The sequence below is a fragment of the Diplotaxodon limnothrissa genome, linkage group LG15, assembly GCF_057381915.1.
Source record: "Diplotaxodon limnothrissa isolate DT_005_m linkage group LG15, D_limnothrissa_male_GT1.1, whole genome shotgun sequence".
Classification (NCBI taxonomy): Eukaryota; Metazoa; Chordata; class Actinopteri; order Cichliformes; family Cichlidae; genus Diplotaxodon; species Diplotaxodon limnothrissa.
Window position 1 is genome coordinate 24,738,584 of NC_140610.1, and position 19,661 is coordinate 24,758,244.

At 41.2% G+C, this 19,661-nt stretch overlaps 1 protein-coding gene across 1 annotated transcript; it reads right to left on the minus strand.

The window, feature by feature from the left end:
• Positions 1–12,663: 12,663 nt before the first annotated feature.
• LOC146617612 (uncharacterized) lies at positions 12,664–17,515 on the minus strand. Its single transcript, XM_085373168.1, has 3 exons — positions 17,441–17,515; positions 13,570–13,761; positions 12,664–13,481 (listed from the first exon to the last, which is right to left on the minus strand). Exons 1-3 carry the CDS (start codon positions 17,441–17,443, stop codon positions 13,221–13,223), a joined length of 456 nt encoding a protein of 151 aa, XP_085229294.1. The 5' UTR covers positions 17,444–17,515; the 3' UTR covers positions 12,664–13,220.
• Between the last annotated feature and the right edge of the window lie 2,146 nt (positions 17,516–19,661).

The window sequence follows — 19,661 nt, forward strand, 5'->3', positions numbered from 1 at the left end:
TTCAAATGTCATTTTATCTCCTTCAGCCTCTGCTTTCAGAGTCTGATCCAGAAGCTGATTTGTGTTTTCATGTGTTAAATTCACACTTTCACACTCAAGCACAGGGAGCACTGCACACATGAGATATGATCTGATAAACAGAAGCTTAATAAAGGCGCGATAAAAAAAAGAAGGTCTATTTGTACTGTAGCTTTGGTCTAACAAAGACACTGGCTAAACATGTTAGTGCGCCTTTGATTAGCTGATCCTTTAGCCTACTCATGAAAAGCTCAGCAGGAATTCACATCGTACAACGGAGCAATTTGTGTCTCCAAGGTTGTGATGTGTCCTCCGTGGCTCGCACACTTCTTCATATCGGAGCCTCTTTGAGTCTGTTTCTGCCCATTGTGCTGCAGGAATAAAGACCTGCCGGGTTTCCGTTGTTCCTCTCCTCTGAAGCGCTCACAGGCAGCTTTCTGCATCTTATTTCCTCCTCTTTTAGCGGAATTTTTACTTATTTTTTTGCCTGTTACGCTCATTGGTGGGAAGAACGTTTGAGTTCTTGTACCGCATGGAAAGGTTTCATTATTTTTATAGTGAAGATTGTCATAAACAGCCAAAAGTCCGTCTCCAGTTATTTAAAAATACATCCACCAGAATTTTAAAGGAATCAAAGAGGCTAGACTACATCATTCCCATCCCTGCTACCTTTGAGATATACAAATCTGAACTTCTGTTAAAGCCTGCTTCCTCTTGGCTCCGCCCCACAAATAGATTTAGAACTCACAACACATCAACAAAGGCACAGCCTGCTTTCCTCAGGTTAGACCCTGCTCGTAACCGTTCCATTAGGGGCCATCGTACACTGTAAAACAAACAACACAAATGAAGTTGACATGAAGCGATGACGATCTGGTCCTGATGTTTCTGAACAGGAAAAGGAAGAAACTGGATTTGAGATTTAGAGGTTAGTATTTACTTTAAAAAACGAAGAAGGGAGGGCTGGAAAAATGAATGCGGGGAACATACAGTGGGGCAAAAAAGTATTTAGTCAGCCACCGATTGTGCAAGTTCCCCCACCTAAAATGATGACAGAGGTCAGTAATTTGCACCAGAGGTACACTTCAACTGTGAGAGACAGAATGTGAAAAAAAAAAAATCCATGAATCCACATGGTAGGATTTGTAAAGAATTTATTCGTAAATCAGGGTGGAAAATAAGTATTTGGTCAATAACAAAAATACAACTCAATACTTTGTAACATAACCTTTGTTGGCAATAACAGAGGTCAAACGTTTACTATAGGTCTTTACCAGGTTTGCACACACAGTAGCTGGTATTTTGGCCCATTCCTCCATGCAGATCTTCTCGAGAGCAGTGATGTTTTGGGGCTGTCGCCGAGCAACACGGACTTTCAACTCCCGCCACAGATTTTCTATGGGGTTGAGGTCTGGAGACTGGCTAGGCCACTCCAGGACTTTCAAATGCTTCTTACGGAGCCACTCCTTTGTTGCCCGGGCGGTGTGTTGTGGATCATTGTCATGTTGGAAGACCCAGCCTCGTTTCATCTTCAAAGTTCTCACTGATGGAAGGAGGTTTTGGCTCAAAATCTCACGATACATGGCCCCATTCATTCTGTCCTTAACACAGATCAGTCGTCCTGTCCTCTTGGCAGAAAAACAGCCCCATAGCATGATGTTTCCACCCCCATGCTTCACAGTAGGTATGGTGTTCTTGGGATGCAACTCAGTATTCTTCTTCCTCCAAACACGACGAGTTGAGTTTATACCAAAAAGTTCTACTTTGGTTTCATCTGACCACATGACATTCTCCCAATCCTCTGCTGTATCATCCATGTGCTCTCTGGCAAACTTCAGACGGGCCTGGACATGCACTGGCTTCAGCAGCGGAACACGTCTGGCACTGCGGGATTTGATTCCCTGCCGTTGTAGTGTGTTACTGATGGTGATCTTTGTTACTTTGGTCCCAGCTCTCTGCAGGTCATTCACCAGGTCCCCCCGTGTGGTTCTGGGATCTTTGCTCACCGTTCTCATGATCATTTTGACCCCACGGGATGAGATCTTGCGTGGAGCCCCAGATCGAGGGAGATTATCAGTGGTCTTGTATGTCTTCCATTTTCTGATGATTGCTCCCACAGTTGATTTTTTCACACCAAGCTGCTTGCCTATTGTAGATTCACTCTTCCCAGTCTGGTGCAGGTCTACAATACTTTTCCTGGTGTCCTTCGAAAGCTCTTTGGTCTTGGCCATGGCGGAGTTTGGAGTCTGACTGTTTGAGGCTGTGGACAGGTGTCTTTTATACAGATGATGAGTTCAAACAGGTGCCATTCATACAGGTAACGAGTGGGGGACAGAAAAGCTTCTTACAGAAGACGTTACAGGTCTGTGAGAGCCAGAGATTTTCCTTGTTTGAGGTGACCAAATACTTATTTTCCACCCTGATTTACGAATAAATTCTTTACAAATCCTACCATGTGAATTCATGGATTTTTTTTTTCACATCCTGTCTCTCACAGTTGAAGTGTACCTCTGGTGCAAATTACTGACCTCTGTCATCATTTTAGGTGGGGGAACTTGCACAATCGGTGGCTGACTAAATACTTTTTTGCCCCACTGTAACAAGCCACCCCCCCCAAAAAACAAGTATCCATAACTCGAAATTTCTAAAAACGAAACTCGAAATTTCGAGTTACTTTTCTCATAATTTCGAGTTAATAAATCGAAATTTCGAGTTAGCGCTGCCAATCAGTAATCTACGTGAATGAGGTCACTTTCTTGTTACCCGGAAGCATATGGCGCAGAGTAACGCGCACTCAAAACCGGATCGCAACACATTGGCGCTTTCGCGAGTACGTTTGCTGATAGTAACGCCATTTGATTTAGCTAATAACACAAGGATTTCATCATTTTTGAAGCCACGCTGAAAGTACTCAGCAATCCGTGCATTCATGACTGGATGTAATACCGGTAGCTTAGCTGTAGCATTTGTACCTGAGGGCTTCAGCTTCCGGGTAACAAGGAAATGACATCATTCACATAGATTACTGATTGGCAGTGGTAACTCGAAATTTCGAGTTGCTTTTCTCAAAATTTTGAGTTAATAAGTCGAAATTTTGAGAAAATAATTCGAAATTTCGAGTTATGTATCCTTCTTCTGTTTTCTAAGTGGCGGAAACAGGCTTCCATAGAAAGCAGTCTTCTATGACCTCGGTAAAAATTTCCTGAGTTTATGGGTCAAATTACAAGTTTCAGATCACAGAGAGTAAAACATGATGCTCACTGGACTCAGAGAGGAGGATAATTACTGTATATTCATTGGCTACCAACCCATGATTGATGTGCGTGGCGTCCCTCGGTTTGCCAGTCAGATTCACCCCACACTCGTGACTTCAGATTTTAGAAAGGTAAGAACTTCATCTTCACAGCAGGACTTCACAAACCAATCGGTGACCCTCCAGCGTCGTGAATGTTGACATCTTTAGTGTCTATCTCCTTCTGTGGCCAGCTTATTATCCCATCTATGGGTGGACTGGATCTCACGCCTACCATTGAGCTGGTTTCTCAGCACCTATCTTATCCTCTGGAGGCATTTGACTGTGACTGACTTTCCCTGGCCTGTGGGATACCCAGCTGTGTGTATCCCCTGTAATCCGTTTCTCTGTCACAGTTTGGTCACACTTGTCCACGTCGTAAAACGCCCTGATGTCCTTACTGTTTTTTTGTTTTGTTTTGCCTGTCCCGTTTGGCTCTTTTGCCATCAGAATTATTGTCTAAAGGCGAAGAAAGGTGCCCAACGGATTTACTTTACCAAATGGACCATCCCAGCCTTGCCGTAATGGTTTATTTGATTCACCTTTTATTGTTTATTTTATTTTATTTTCACTTGCTAAATACGGGACAGATTTGACTGGGGAAAAGAAAGGGGAGAAAGAAAGAGGGAAAGAAAAACAGCAGGGAAGAGGGACGGGGATAAAGGGCAAAAAACAAAAAACTACAAAATAAGCAGACAAAAAATACATATATCAATCACCTGGATCACCTGTTGAGAAAGAAAAAAGAGACAACAAGCAGAAGAGAAAAAAAAGAGCAATACAATAAACAACATCACGATGATATATGGGAATATAACATTAAATACTAAATATTAAACATTATTGTGCAGCACGTAAGATCGACAGTGCACAGTGTGCAGACCGCCCTGACTTGGCAGCAGCAGGGAGGCCCCACATTCCAGACCCCAATCGGACGGCCAACTCCTCCTCCTAGCCCCCCCGCTCCAGCAGGCTGCAGAGAACAGTGGTGTGTGAAGACTCCAAACCTCCCTCCGCCCACTCATATGTAGTGTTGATGCATGTGTGTTCTAAGGTGCATTTAAAACCCAGGAGGACATGGAGCTACCTGCCAGAGAGCAGCAGGTAAGTGCATAGCCCCTCCTGATAGCCCTCAGTGTCTACATGTATTTAAAATTGAGAGGTGGGCAACGACGCCAGGGGTGAGGTTGTACACCCTGATGGTCTATTGGATTCCGTGTAGTGTGCCCACCCCCAAGGTCCTATGTGTATGTATGTGTTATGAGAGTGTGAGTAATGTGAATGTCTAAGTTGTGGGATAAAATTCAGGCACAGGCAGCCAGAAGGGGACAAAGGGGGGAGGGCCCCTACTCCAAGGCCCTGCATGTGTGGGTGATTGTGGTGGAGCGGGAAGAGGGAGGCAGCTGGAGATGGGGAGGGAAGGAATGGAGGGGCAAGTGACCCCTCCCTCCCCCGCTGACCCCAGTAGGCACCCCCACACTCTGCAACCCGCCAGGTAAAGGGGGCCCAGGCCCATCCGGACTGGGGCCCAGTTCGGCAGCGCCGCCTGGCCCCACAGAACCTGGGACAGCCCACCCGACCCCACCACAGAGAAAACTGCACCCACCCCGTCATCCACTCATCTTCCAGACTATACACAAGACAATAGACGCCCAGGCTGAGATCTTCCTCCACCTCTCCTATATCTCCCCCTCCTGCAGAGTGATGTCCTTACTGTAAGAAAGACAAAACAAGGTCACAGGGAAAGATCAAGAGTCAGTCGTGTGACACTTGCTGCTGAAAGTTTCTTACATCATCCTGATTTTGACTTTGGGTGCAGGTGGTCTGCGTGGTTTAACGGTTTGCCCCATAATCTTTCCACTGAGTGTCTGATTATACCACTTAATACACTGATAAGTGTTTATTATAAAGGAATATGTGAGTGCATTTCATCCTTTGGGAACCATTAATATCTGTTAAGAAATTAATGCCAGTCGAGATGTTTCAGTCAGCAGAGCAGCAGTGCCGCGTGAGCGCCAGCCCACTAACATGGTTTAAAACCCACATGTTAATGAGGGGTTCCGAATGCCTGCCAGCACAACCCCACTCAGAAAATTTTGGGTCATTTATCTGCTAATGTATTTGTTTATTTATTCCTTTGTATATCTGTTTGTTTACTCGTGTTATTAAATGAGTTAAAATGTCCTTGAGCTCCATTATGGCCATCCCAGGTCGTGTTGATGGAGCAGCAGCAGCGGGTCTGTGACTCTGGCGGGCTCCAGCGCTCTCACAGTCCGCACACCCAAACAGTCACAGGATCAGTGGTGAATTTACTCACGGCAGCTAATTGAAAAGGCTGCTCCGCCGCTCTGAAACGCTCTTGGCAGAGGTAAAGCGGTTTAATTGAGCTAAATTTGTCTCAATTAAGGCGCTCACTTAAAAGCAAGAGACGGCCCTGGCAGCAAGCCTGGTGAGATGCAACGGTGAGGGGTCCTTACCTGCACATTAGAGAGGTAGGCATTTTAATAACAACACACACACACACACACACACACACACACACACACACACACACACACACACGCGCGTGCACTCTCCCTCCTCCTCCCCCTCCTCCCTCTGTTAGTGACTCAGTGGAGTGGGACTCAATTATTGTTAATGGAAGTTCACTGCACATTTTCAAAAGGGAACCCTTGTCTGCTGCAGATGGGCTGATCTGTTCACTGAGTTTCAGTTACACAAACAAGTTCAACTTCAGCTGGAGGATCCAAACAAAAAGGCTCTGATGTTGCCTTCAGGGCTCATTTTCTTGTTGTCTTTTCACCTGAGGTGGAAAGAATGTTCACACTTTTTATTTTTCACGGCAGATCTAATTTTATTACTTTTATTTTAGGAGAGTGACAACAAAGGAATTCTATTATTTTTAGTTACACCAGTTTTTAAAGAACAAATGCATCCACAGCAAATGACATAAAGCCTAGAAATAAATTCAGTTATTTGAGAATCTCCCATCTCTTTTAGAGGCCCAAATCCTAATCTGATAACGTGGGAAACATGTAAAATATGGTCCGCAGAAGACCAGATAAAGGCTGTGTTGGTACCAGGATTAACGTCTTAGATGTGTCCACGTGATATCTATACAAACACACGTGGGATTTAATAATGCAGCACTCTGTTTTTGGCCTAGTTTGGGAAGAGCTGTCCTCTGTTTTGAAAACTAGTTGCAAATGCATGCAGGGTTGGCTTTGTGATCATTCCCAACATGTATGATTTGTTCACACCTGACTGATTGTTGTTTTAAAGCATGGTGGAAGAATACACAAAGCCTTTATCCAGCTAACCCTAAATGACTCTTCCTGAGGTACTAGCCCCCAGTTTGGATACTTTTAAATTAAGCTACAAACATCCCTTTTTAGCAAAGTTTATCATCAACATTGGATCAAGTGACCCTGATCTGAACACAGCAAGCCATGCTGTCATGCTCTTTATAGAAAGAAGAAGCTTTCTCCTGACACACCACACTAGGTCAGTCTTTTTCTAGCTGTGCTGTCATGAGCGTTAACCTTTCAGCCTACAGTGTCTGAGACGGGGCTCACCTGGTTTGTGCGATTGCACGGGAATTAACCCTTTTGAGTGGGACCCTTTGTTTGGGGCTGCTCACAGGATCTAAAACAGCTGACAGTTTTCATATTTCATATTTCTGGGATTTTTTTCCTAGCATTGTAAAATCAAATTTATTTCAGGGACATTTAAACTTTCACCACATTGGCCTTGAAAACAGCACAGTCAGCCACTATGGATGTCCTTTTCTCCTCTTTATCTGTTAGTATTGTTAGAAATAACAGGCATAAAATGACAATTTCGAGCTAGCAGCAATTCAACCAACATCCCATTAGACAGAGCTACACAGGTCTGAGGAAGGGCACTTGAGCTGCAGTGCTCCCATAAACTGCATCAAATGATTTGATTATTTGTTTATACCAGCGTTTGGGCCCATTCTGCTCACGCTGATTGTGCCCGTTTATCTTATTAAAGCTGTGGAAGAGCCCATGTTTCCTGAAAAGGACAAAGAACCAACCTTTATTTTTAGTTTGATTTGTAATAAACGAATGATTTTCTTTCTTTTTTTTGTGAAGAAAAAATTACCAGTAGTACGTTGTAAAGGCTCTGGTTCTTTTGTTTGCCTGGTCAGCTGTGGAAAAACCTTCATACATGCTCACAGATGGATAGTAGGTGATAGTAACAAAGCCAGAGACAGTTTGTTACTCCTACAAAAACAGCATTTAACGCAACACTGAGTAAAGTATCACAAAAACGGTAAAGGACACTTAGGCCAAAATGTCATTTACCTAACTTACTTTTCTAGTTATTCTAAATATTCTTAACTATTAAAACATTTTTCAGTATCCTGCTCTGTTTGCACACTATGACCTGGGTTTGCCACTTATCTGTACTTCAGTTATAATAACTGTACAGTACTGTTTTGGTAACTTGTCCATGATGTAAGTATGTAAAAAGTTTGTGTGTTTCTGTTCTTTGTCCTGTGTTCTGTTCTGTTTGTATTTGTATTTTTTTGCTGCTGTTACAACTACATTTCCCAGTTGGACAATTAAAGGATTATTCTATTCTATTCTACTTTTCCTGCATTGTGGATCAGTTTGTTGAGCCTGTTGGCCTCTCTGTCACTGATGCTGCCCACCACCCAGTGGACAACAGGAAAGCAAATGGCACAAATAGAAGATCTCCACACACTGAAGGATCTGAGCTTTATGTTCTGCCCTAACAAATGTCTTGTCATGTCTTCTAACCTTTAAGCAGCCGATTTGTGTCATTTCATTTGTTTTGTACCAAATAGGTTGGTAGGATTTAGCCCTAAAGCCGTATATCTGGAGAGCAGGCTAGACTGCAGTTCCTCTAATGGAAACATTAAATGTGTTTAAATATCACCGAACTGGACTTTTCAGTTGTGTTTGTGCTGTTGGAGCCTTTCGGAGTATTTTAAAGGAGCGTTCTGACAAATAATATGGCTTATTTTGCAGGTCATTAAAAGAACAAACAACAACAATTAAAAAAAGCTGGGACCAAAATGCTAGCAATGACACCAACAATATCAGTGGGTGACATCACAGGCATTTTTTATATTGTTTTTTTCAACTGTCTGGTTTTCCACAGGAGTGCCACCAAACAAACAAAAACACAAGAACAGTTTCACTGGGTTGTCCACAATGTTTCGTGCACTACATTATCAGTACAGAAAAAAATAACTTTATGACATAAGTTTGGGTCACAAATATTAAATGAACATATATGTCAGTGATGAGCTTGTTTCTTCACCAGCTAAGAGTGGCTAAGCCATAGAAAGTGGGTCCTGTTACATACATGCCATCCATGAATTACGTACATGCTATGCTTCAATTTAACCCAAGAGCAGGTAAAAAACACTCAAACTGAAAGAATGTGATAAAATATACGCTCCTGACTTGAGATGATCACTCTCAAGAGTCAAAGCCTTGCGGACTCTGGCTCCATAACTGCATCTGCTCAGCTTTGTGGACTTCTCAGTGTTTTGTTGAAAAGCAGACTTTATAACAGTGAAGCTGGAAAACTGAAGCCACTTCCCAGAGTGAGGCGTCTGACAGTAGGTCTTACTTGGTTCATGCTGTAAATGGTTCTGACTGAAGATTCTCTTGAAGAGCGCACCTACTGCAACCTGCGTCTCATCTTGACTCGTGCTGCTTCCTGGTGGTGAAAGTCTGCAACAGCACCGTTTTATGCCCCAAAACTCTAGGGCCTAAGAGCTCTCAGGTTCAAATCCTGAGGAGGATTTGGCGTTATTGATTTGGTTTTTCATTAATAAGCTGCCTGGATGTGACTGAAGCCTGTCTGATCAAGTTTAAAGACCGCAGAGAGAAAAGGGCATGAACTGCAGTTATCATCATCAAAGAGTCCTCAGAGCCTACCACTCACTCACATGGGCTTATTTTGCTGTGTGAACAGTTTTAGTGTCAGGATGGGGAATTGAACAAAAGAAACTTACACTGAAACTAATGAAAACTTAAGTAAAATTGAACATTTTAAAACAGGAAAAACTCAACTGAAATGAAAACACAAATGATTCAGAGAGTTTGTTGCATGTTTAATAATGTCCAAGTACATCCATCCAAAGTCATCCTGTGAGCTTTGATAAGGCTGAACAGCGTCCAGGTTGAAAACAACAGCTATGTCTGTACTTTAGCATTGGAAGAGCTAAACACTCAGATATTAGATCCAAATTCTTTTAATATTTTCTAAAAAATGTATCAGTCTGAACTAGTCCTCCATCCTTGCTTTTTTCCTCTTTCCATTTTTATTTCTGTTTTGCTTTTATCAGACTTCATCCAGCAAAAGGTCTGAACTGCATCTCTCCATCTCGAGAACACTTCAGTACTAATTGTATTGTTACGTGCAGGACTGTAATTGAGTTTTCCTTGCACTGTTTTCTTGACACTTTTAGTTTTGTGCTCTTCTTTTACCTCTTCAGAAAACCTTTCTCATTTGGATACACTGTTTTTGACTTTCTGAGCCACAAAAATATGAAAAACAGCAAAACATTTGTACATTGGAAACACACTAGCAACTTGTGTCAGCTTCCCTTAGCGGTGACAGCAGCAGCTCGGATGTTTTGATCTGTGTGTGGGATTTGTCCAGCCCTCCGCCTCATGCTGTGACATTCAAACAGAGCTGCGTGTCATTAGCCTGGAAGATCTTTGACTGCCACATAGAAGCCGAAAGCCGGCTGATCAGCACCAGCTTCCCGGGGAGGGGGATGTCTGCTTGTGCCATAGGCCTGCGACCGCCACCACGGCTTCTCTTGTTTCCTCAAACAGGAGTCTGTTTTGCAGCCGACTTACAAATGACCAGGGTTGGTCTCGTTAGAAGTGAGGCGAAGAGGGGGCGGCTTAACAACACCAGAGTCCCCTGTTTTTATTGGGCTCATTACTGATGGATAACACAAGTAGAGGGACAAAAGGCAACAGGGAGGAGAATCCTCTAATGAGAAAAAGAGAGCAGATACTATCATCTGCATTGCTTTTCATCTGTACAAGGAGATTCACCTGAGTAGAGCAGGGTGTGTGTGTGTGACTAGTTACCTGAGGTAGTTTTACTATCAGTCTATTCTTTCCACCAGCTACCAAACATGTTTGCTTTTACAAAAGGATTGTGAATCATGTTAAGCCAGGCGGTCTTTAAAACTGAAATTCTAAACAGCAATCATCTGAACACATTCTGTAAACTTTAGGAGAATACTGCCCAGACACAAGGTCTAAAGACAAAAGCCATCAAAAAACAAATCAGTAGATTAAAATCTGGCAGCATTCCCCAAATTCCCTGAAAGGAAGGACCAAAAAGCTCTCCAGAGAGTGATCCGTACAGCAGAACGCTGCTGCAGGATTGCTCTCCCCCCGCTTCAGGACACCTACACCAGGAGATGCCGGACTAGAGCAGCGCAGATACTGAAGGACCCGTCCCATCCAGGCAACAAACTGTTCCAACTTCTGCAATCTGGTAGAAGGTTCCGCATCTTCCGGGCAAGGACAGAGAGACTCAAGGGGAGCTTCTATCCCCAAGCCATCCGTGCCCTAAACACACACACCCGCCCTCTTACATCATCTATAATTGACTGAGACAGGACTCTCTTCCAAACACTCTAAACCAAGGCACAATGTACATTTCAAATTCCTTTAATTTTAAATATGTTTATATTGTCTATCCTGTAAAATAGTCAGATGTCTATTCATATTAATGTACAGAATTCACCTGCTTGCTGCTACTACTTCACATTCACCCAATGAATGTGTGTGTGTGTGTGTATATATATATATATATAATGTTCTTCCTCTACACCCCCCCTCCCCAATTTTTTTGCACATGTCGAGGAGCGTGTCAGGCTACATTTCACTGTGTGTTATACTTGTATAACTATGCATGTGACAAATAAAGAACCTTGAACCTTGAAGCCTGAAGTGGGATTTATATTCCCATGCTGATGTCAATTTCTGTATCAAAAAGAGAGATTTGTGTGGGAATTCTGCCAATGCAGACACTATAGAAACAAACTGCATGCTGACAGTGAAGCAACAGTTTACCACAGAGTTCAGGAAGCACAGACAGAGGCCACAGTGGACAGTTTGGACTGTGTTTAACACTTGACTTCCCTTCAGTTGATGAACTTCTTCCAATAATCAAACTTCTGTCTTCTCCACAGCTGGAGCTCAGATAAGGAACCAACCACAGTTCAAACAGAGTAGCCTATCCTGCTGGCTGTTCCATGCATCTTCAACACCCCCTCCTAATGAATAGTTATATATGTATAGGGATTGTTGCACCTTTATCTTTTACATTGACTTCACTCAAGCTCTACAGGTGCAACCCATTCAATACTATGAATTCATAAAATAACAGTGTTGAAATGCTCGTGTTTGTGTGTTTTTAAAAGGTCAGCATGGGGACACATCGAGCCGCAGTGTGGGCACAAACACAGCAACCTGAACTCTGAAGCTGCGCACAGATTAAAGCCATCTCTCGGTCAAGCAAGAGACTCACAGTAGAAAGTAATTGGTGCCTCACAGCAGGATGCCAGACACAAACATTAATAAACAACAACTCTTACTTCTAAACTTGTTAGTCGGCGACATTTTAAAGAAGAACAGCAACATATCTCTGTGTGGACGCACAGCGAGGGTACGTGAGAGCGAATAAAACAACGCTGGTGATGTTTAATCACCTCTGCCACATTAAGATGTGATTTCAAGCAACGAAAGAACGGATGGAGATCAAAAAGTGATATTTTAAATCCAGAACATCTGCTTTGCACGCCTGCATCGCCTTCTCATTTGTCAGGAAGGAAAACAAAGCTGCTTTAGTTGGATGTGTTAAACGGGGCAGACCACCAACGCTTTTTTGGCCACCATGCTGCGCTGACGCGGACAAACAAAAGCACAAAGCTGCAGCGGGGACCCTTTGTAGCTCGACTTTAATGTGCCCCGCCTCTTTCTCCCGGAAGCGGAGCAGCTACTGTAAAGACTGCAGAGCACAAGCGTGCAGGAGAAATGATCGCTCCTCTGTCCCGACGCTAACCAAACTGCTAGGGTTTGCATTTTTTTAAATTATTTGAGCACAAAACAAACAATTTTGAAATGCCTGCTGAGTATTTTACAAATGATCCCTTCAGCCATCTCTGTGCAGAACAACAACTTTAAACTCGTTTAACTTACATCAACTTTTAACCTTGTTTATATGTGCACCATCAACTCCAGTAAACTGAGATGAAAACCTGCAAAAATACCTTAAATGATATATACAATGCAAAAATTCCTTTCAAGCATTGTTCAGGATTTAAGCCTTTAATGGTGCTCTTTCAACAAAGTCATCTCATTGCATCTTTGCAGTAATTTAACAGTCAGTATTTATTGAGACTATTTCTGCTAGATTTGGAAGAAAGTTTAGTTAATGTCACATTCTTCTAGTTCAACATGAAGCTTTGACTGAGTTTCTCAGCACAGTGTTAATCTCAGAGTTAGCTTCAAGGATAGCTCATGATGAAGCTTCACCAGTCCCACAGTTTTGCTTTGTGGACAATGAAAAGCCTACGTAAGACCTGTCTTGATGTATGCTCAATCATCCAGGTAAGTAAATTATCTGGACATCCGGATGAATAGAATCAACTTTTGGGATTTACATAAAAGCACATGATGTAAGTCCGATGTGTCATGTGTTGGGTACAGACAGATTCTTGAGGGACGATTGTTGTGTGGAGCTGATCGATGTTCTGTTAGCTGCCCTGCAGGTGTAAATGCTGCGGCTCAAATATTGCTGATAAGTTTTTAATTAATCTCTCAGCTTCACAGACTAGATATTAAATGTAAAGATGAACGATTCCTGTAATTTTCATTCAGGCTGACTGGTTGGTCTGTGGTCGTGGTTGAACCACGAGCTCGGGGAAACCCGTTTGCTCATCCATCTCTCTGGTGAACTCCAGGTCTACCGCTTCACCAATGACCACCTCAGCTGTGGTGAACACCTCCAGATCTCCCAGCACATGACCTCCCACTGTCTTGCCCTCGAAGTCTGAGAGGCTGATGTGAATGTGGGCGTCTGGGTTAAGAGTGCCCACCAGGGAGACGATCTCAAAGGGCCCACTGAGGTGCACCACCTGAAGGAAAAGTTTAAAAGCTGACATCATGACGAGCCCACGTGTCTCAGAGCTCTATAAATACAACCCAACACGCTGCCTCGACTACCTCGTTTGTTTTTGTTGCCGTGGCATTCGCCAGCCGCAGCGTCGCCTTGGTGAGGCTGCCAACACACGTGACTATGAACGGCGCTCCGAGACGCTTCACCTCCACGAAAGCCTGCAGAGTTCCCAGCAGCTCCTGACCCGGGCGGACCCTGATCGCATGGACCTGGAGGGCCGATCCTGCTCCTGCTGAACTCTGGGAGATAAAGACAGAATTATTTCTGTGGTTTTCATCTTCCTTCATTTAAAAAAAAGGGGAATTAATTTATTAGGTCTTTTCTCATGTCCTGTTTTATTTATGTTCTACAACTCAAACTTCAAATAAATGAATAAAAAATTGATTAAAAAACAACAACAACAACAACAGAATTGTGCGTTATTCCAGAGTGGACAAAAATATCTCTTTTGTTGGTCTGTGTGTGTGTGTGTGTGTGTGTGTGTGTGTGTGTGTGTGTGTGTGGTCCATTCAGATCTTTAACAGGATCAGTGTGCTTATCCAAACACCAGGCTGACCTCTGACCTCTGCGGGGGTGAAAGAGGGCGTCACGTGCAGCCAACATTAATGGAGCAGCTTTACAAAGAGCCTTTTTTAAGAAAACAGGCAGAGGAGGTGGAGCACACATCACATTACTTTACGTTTATTTACCCGACATGTTGACGAGCCAGACAGCGAACAAGCAGCCGTCTCGAGCTTTAACGGAAGGTCGGATTTGATTTTGTTTTAAGAGCAGGAGAAACTCCAGTTTGAGGACAAGCTGCTGTAAAATGTTGAAGCCACTCAGTCAACTGAAATGTCAGTATTTATGTGTGGAGTGACAGCAGCTTTACATTTTATAGTATTTATTTTAGCCTTTTCAACATTTATCATGCTACTCTTATTAGCAGACTACAAAACTGGGTCTGCATCACTGGCACTGCTCTCAAATGGTTTTCTTCATACTTCTCAAACAGATATTTCAGAATTCATATGAATCGATGTATATTGTCATCTGCACCTCTCGTATGTGGAGAGGCCTCAATCCATCCACCAGTTCTGTTTCTTTATAAATGTTGCACATGTACATTCATGAAAACAGAACAACATCACTTAGAAACAAATATGCGATTAAAAAGACAAAACAAATCATGAGTAAAATGTCAGGTATATGCATGTTTGGTTTTTTTTAAATGCACATTTTCCTAAAGCTAACCTTTGTTGTCTCAGTGTCTCTGTGGCGTCTCTTTCAGGGGAAGGAAAACGTTCTTATCAACTGTCATTAGATTGTTAAATGTATACACGTGAATCACTTTTCCACTTATTTTCTGCCTTTTCAATTTTAGTTAAACTTTTTTCATTACGTTTTGGAGCATCATCGTCCACTTGATGCTCTAAAGCTGAGTCAAGCCCCACAAACTCCCATGTTAAAATGTCCAACTTTACAGTAGCAATAAACACGTTTACAGCACGCTATAAAATTCTACTTTGGCCTCTGTGGATGGTTTCCTCCTTCACAAAATTTTTATGGGAGGTTTTCTTTTTTAATAACTCATCAATCAGAATACTGCTTAAGGATTTTGGAAGTTAAGGGCATGGCTAGAATGGGTTAGATTTGAACCTTACAAAAACCCTACCAGTTCAATGGTAACCTGGTGGTTGATAAAAGGTTAAAGTCCAGCAGGGAGTTGCTGTATCGCAGTTTACAGATAGACTATTACATATCTGTTGACTTTTAATCAAGCGTGTGCTGAAACTTATTAATTACATATTTTATCTTAAGTAAACAATGGCTGACTTATTAGTAATAACATTTTCCACATATTTGTGCAGCACTTTATCTGGTTATTTGTGCTTTATAAATAAACTTGAGTTTCATGGGCATAAATACATTTTGAACAAAACAAAGATGTGATATGTTGCTAAATATAATGTTGATGAAGAAATCATGCTCTGACTGTAAATGTAAAAATTAATTACAATGTGGCGTTCAAACTATGGTCTTGGCTTGCCCATGTGTCCTGTCCCTGAACACAAATCTGCAGATTAAAAACACTCTAATAAACTGCTTTCAGACTGTTATGTGTATTTATCTGAATAACCTTTCACTCTTGTTTTTTTCCTCTGTTTTGAATTTTAACAAAATGTTTTAGTTTTTTTTTTTTTACTGAAAAATCTAATTTTTACGTGACGCTCCAAAACTGAGCCAATCCCAGCCTCCCATGTTCAAATGTCCAACATTACAGTAGCAATAAACATGTTTACAGCCTGATATAAATTCTACTTTGGCCTCTATGAAAAGTCTCCTTCACACACTTTTTACTGGAAGTTTATTTATTTATTTTTATTCGAATAATGGCAAGGCTTAAAGTTCACCTGTCTCACTAATCGTATCACTGAACTGGACTTTTCCACCATGTTTGTGGTTTTTGTGCCTTTTTAAAACAAATTTAATGAAACTGTCTGAAATTGGAGTTTTTATTACTTAGAACCTATGAACATGTGTGCTGCACAAACACAGCTGATAACTTACCAAATGGTAAATTAGCTAGGGTGTAGCTGATAATTTAACACTCAACCATCTCACATTACTTCAGTCACCTCTGGCTCACAAACGACTGTGGGTGACTGACGTCACGGTGGCTTCTTCCATTTTGATGTAAAGTCGGTAAAACTTTGGCATCACTTTATATGTGGTTTTGCAGCAGAGATCAATGACAGGATCTTTACATGTGGTAAGCAGTTAAAAAACAAAACAAAAAAAACAGACCCTGTACGCAGACTTAATATTTTATGGTTTCAAGTTGCCGGTCCTAAATTTGGAATCACTAATGTCAGCGGTGTGACATCTATGACAGGGGTAAGAAACATACCAGTGATTCACAGGTTGTGATTTTCCTCTCACACACATTACTCTAACTTCTGGGTAACATTTGGTTTTAAAACTTTAGTTCTCAGAAGGCTACAAAGCAGAACTGGCCTCAGCAGCGTGCTGATAAACTGATTCTGGCACAGGAGAGGAAAGCCTCACAGAAACGAGGAAACTTCTTCCATTCACAGAAACAAAAGCAAAAAGCTAATTCTACCCGTAGTCAGATTTAGAGCTGAACAGCTGCCTCTTTTAGAACAATTTAAAACAATTTTTTAAATAAATGTTATAAAATTCTTAAAATAAAAACACAATAAAAACAAATGAAATGACTATTATAGTAATGTCCTACTACTTACTTAAATTGTATTTATATAGCACCAAATCAAAAGAATAATTGCCTCAAGGCGATTTATAGTGAGTATGATCCTTTATATACATTAATTTTACATTTGTTTGAAATGGTGACAATGTTGAGCGACGCACTCACATTTGCTGCAATTTTGCAAGCCGCTTTGCAACACACCGCCATCCCAGCATCTCCATTCGTGCAGGTAGACAGAAAAATCTTTTGACTACAGTGGTCTTGACTGAACTCATATCTTTTCTAGGAGTACCAAACAGCCAGGAGAGCCAGCAGTCATAAAGCCAGGTTATAAATATCATCAAATACCCTGATAATAGTGAGGCAGAGTATGTTCTGATAACGTTTCACTTGGTTGTTCACAAACAAAAAAAGACCAACAGGGTCTGGTTTTTATACCTTAGGACTATGACTGTGGCTGGCAGGGCTCATCAGAGGGTCATGAGAAGTTTTTAGGCTGAGCTGAATGTCTGCAGCTGCTGTGTGAGCCACAAAATAACGTAGACAAGTATCTTTTCTTTTACAAAATAAGGAGCTGGTGTAATTTTGTTTTTAACTTTATATTTTTGGAGGAAGACAGAAACAAACCTGTCGGGGACATTTAAAGAAATTCACATGTATCTGCAGCTTTAAAAGGAACCAAAGGTGATGAAGTAGAAGAAACTTACCATTCTGCACTGCGCTGAGGATCCTGAGGGACTAAAGTTCAGGTAAACACTTAAAGCCACACACACGCAGGGCCATTACGCTGTGGACTGAACTGAGCATGCTCAGCAGCCAGAGAAACCTTCCAAACGTCTCACTTCCTGCTGAGTGTGGAGTTAGGGTTTTATTTTTCTTGTCTTTGACCGCCACCTGCTGGAGAATATGAAGCTCTGCATGGTGAAAATAATGACGGTGATGCAAATGAAATGAGAGAAGCTAAAAGAACAAAAATAAACAGATAAATAAATGCACACAATAAAAGAGAAACCCCAATTCTGAACTCAAAATATAAGATATAAGCTATGCAATGCTTAATGAATTTATTACGAGGTCTATGCCAAAACTTTCCCAAGTTGTATTTAAATTGTAAAAAGTATTGGTAAGTACCAAAAAAGATTTTATATTTCTCTAATGGTTAATTCACCAGTACGCAAAAGCTCTGCAATCGAAATTGCATTTTTAATGCTCAAATATAATTATCTTTGTTATCTATGGATTTTCAAATTTACTGTTTAACAAAAAGGCAGAAAAAAATAAAACACATTATTATTTATTTCATTAAGATGCCAGATTACATTTAATTACTTGAATTCCTAATGAGAAAACCAGTTTTAGTGGTTGGATGTTAGGTTTCTGAGACTGTGGCTCAAATATGGGTATAAAAACACGATTTCAATTTTTCATTTACCTAATAAATGACACATGGTTTGTTTTGGGGGAGTGCTTGTTTTAAAAATGCTTTTGACAGATCTGTAAAATATTTGTAAAGCTGTCTTTTAATGACAGGTGGTCTAATAAATGTGTTTTGCACTGAATTAAAAAGTCCCAGCACTAATAGTGTCATTTTCTTGATGGAGAAACAAAATCCAGCGTTGGCCATCCTGATAAACATGCATATGCAGAATAACTTAATTATTAAACTATTATTAAATTTAAAATTAAAAAGCAGACCAGAAAAACATCATCACCTGTGTGTGATTGTAACTAAAAAAAACCCCATCAGGTTTTAAAAATAAAATAAAATCCACATATTCATATTTCTGTAATTACTCTGACTGTTTTTATTTTTCCACTGTCTCGTTATCAGCCTGTCCACATTAATACACCTGAATCAGAGTCATGGCTATTTATACATCTTGAGTGGACCAAAATAAAAAATAAATTTAAAAAATAAAACAGAAATATTGTACACGTCATGTGTCAGTATATATATATTTAACTTCATGCTGTATGATCTGCTTTGAGTATGTTTTTTTAAATCCTTTATTTACTTTATTATTTTCCACTCATAAACCCGAGCATGTCCGAACTCTCTCTGTTTAGAAATCTTATATGTGGAACTTTCTCGTCTGTACCTCTAGATGGCGCTGGAGTTTGTGAAATGACTCCACAGAGACTCCCACATTGCTGCAGACACAGGATAATCTGAATACCTTTAACTCTTTGCACTGAAAAGACACACATAAATATTGTTTTTCTTTATAAAAGCGGCATGTGTGGAGATGCTCAAGGCAATACTCAGTGTAGGTGTAACTGCAGCTGCTAGCTGAGCTTTCTACAACAGACTGGATGAAGGATGCTGCTGGGCAATTTAAACTGGTGACAGATTTTTTAAAGAAAAATGAGATCAGAGTTTAATCCTCACTGATCCTATTAGGCTCTATGCAATTTTATTTTAACGTGTGTGTCCTGACTGACTGTTTGCTGGAGCACATAATGATAAAATGTGCAAACTTCATGACAGTTTTGATTCTGTCCCTGTATTTGGTCGTGCTAGGCAAGTTGTGTCTTATACTCAGGGTTACCAGAATTTGTATGAAAGGGTATATACAAAAAGTACGGGAAGCCAACTAGAGGACGTATTCCTTAACAAAGGGAGGACAAGACTATACACAGCCCACAAATTAACACCGCTGACACGGATGGATACACGTAATCATCACAAGTGAAGACAATCAGAGATGGAGGACGCAAAACCCAAATTAAGACATAAGTGAAAACTTCCTAAGTAAAAGAGGAAATGACCGACCAAAGACACAGGGGAGCACAGAAGAACAGCGTGTGGAGCGGTGCGCGAGGGAAACACACAAAACTTTATTATCATGTGAACAATAATAAAGTTAAACAGGAACCAAAACACCGTGACTAGGATAGACTTTAAAGTAAAATAAAATAGGAATCAAA

What these genes read in the sequence shown, in the direction of transcription:
- LOC146617612 (XM_085373168.1), bottom strand. An exon ending in CGGCAACAAAAACAAACGAG is followed by an intron (nt 13,482 to 13,569) that starts GTAGTCGAGGCA and finishes CTTTTCCTTCAG; the next exon opens with GTGGTGCACCTCAGTGGGCC.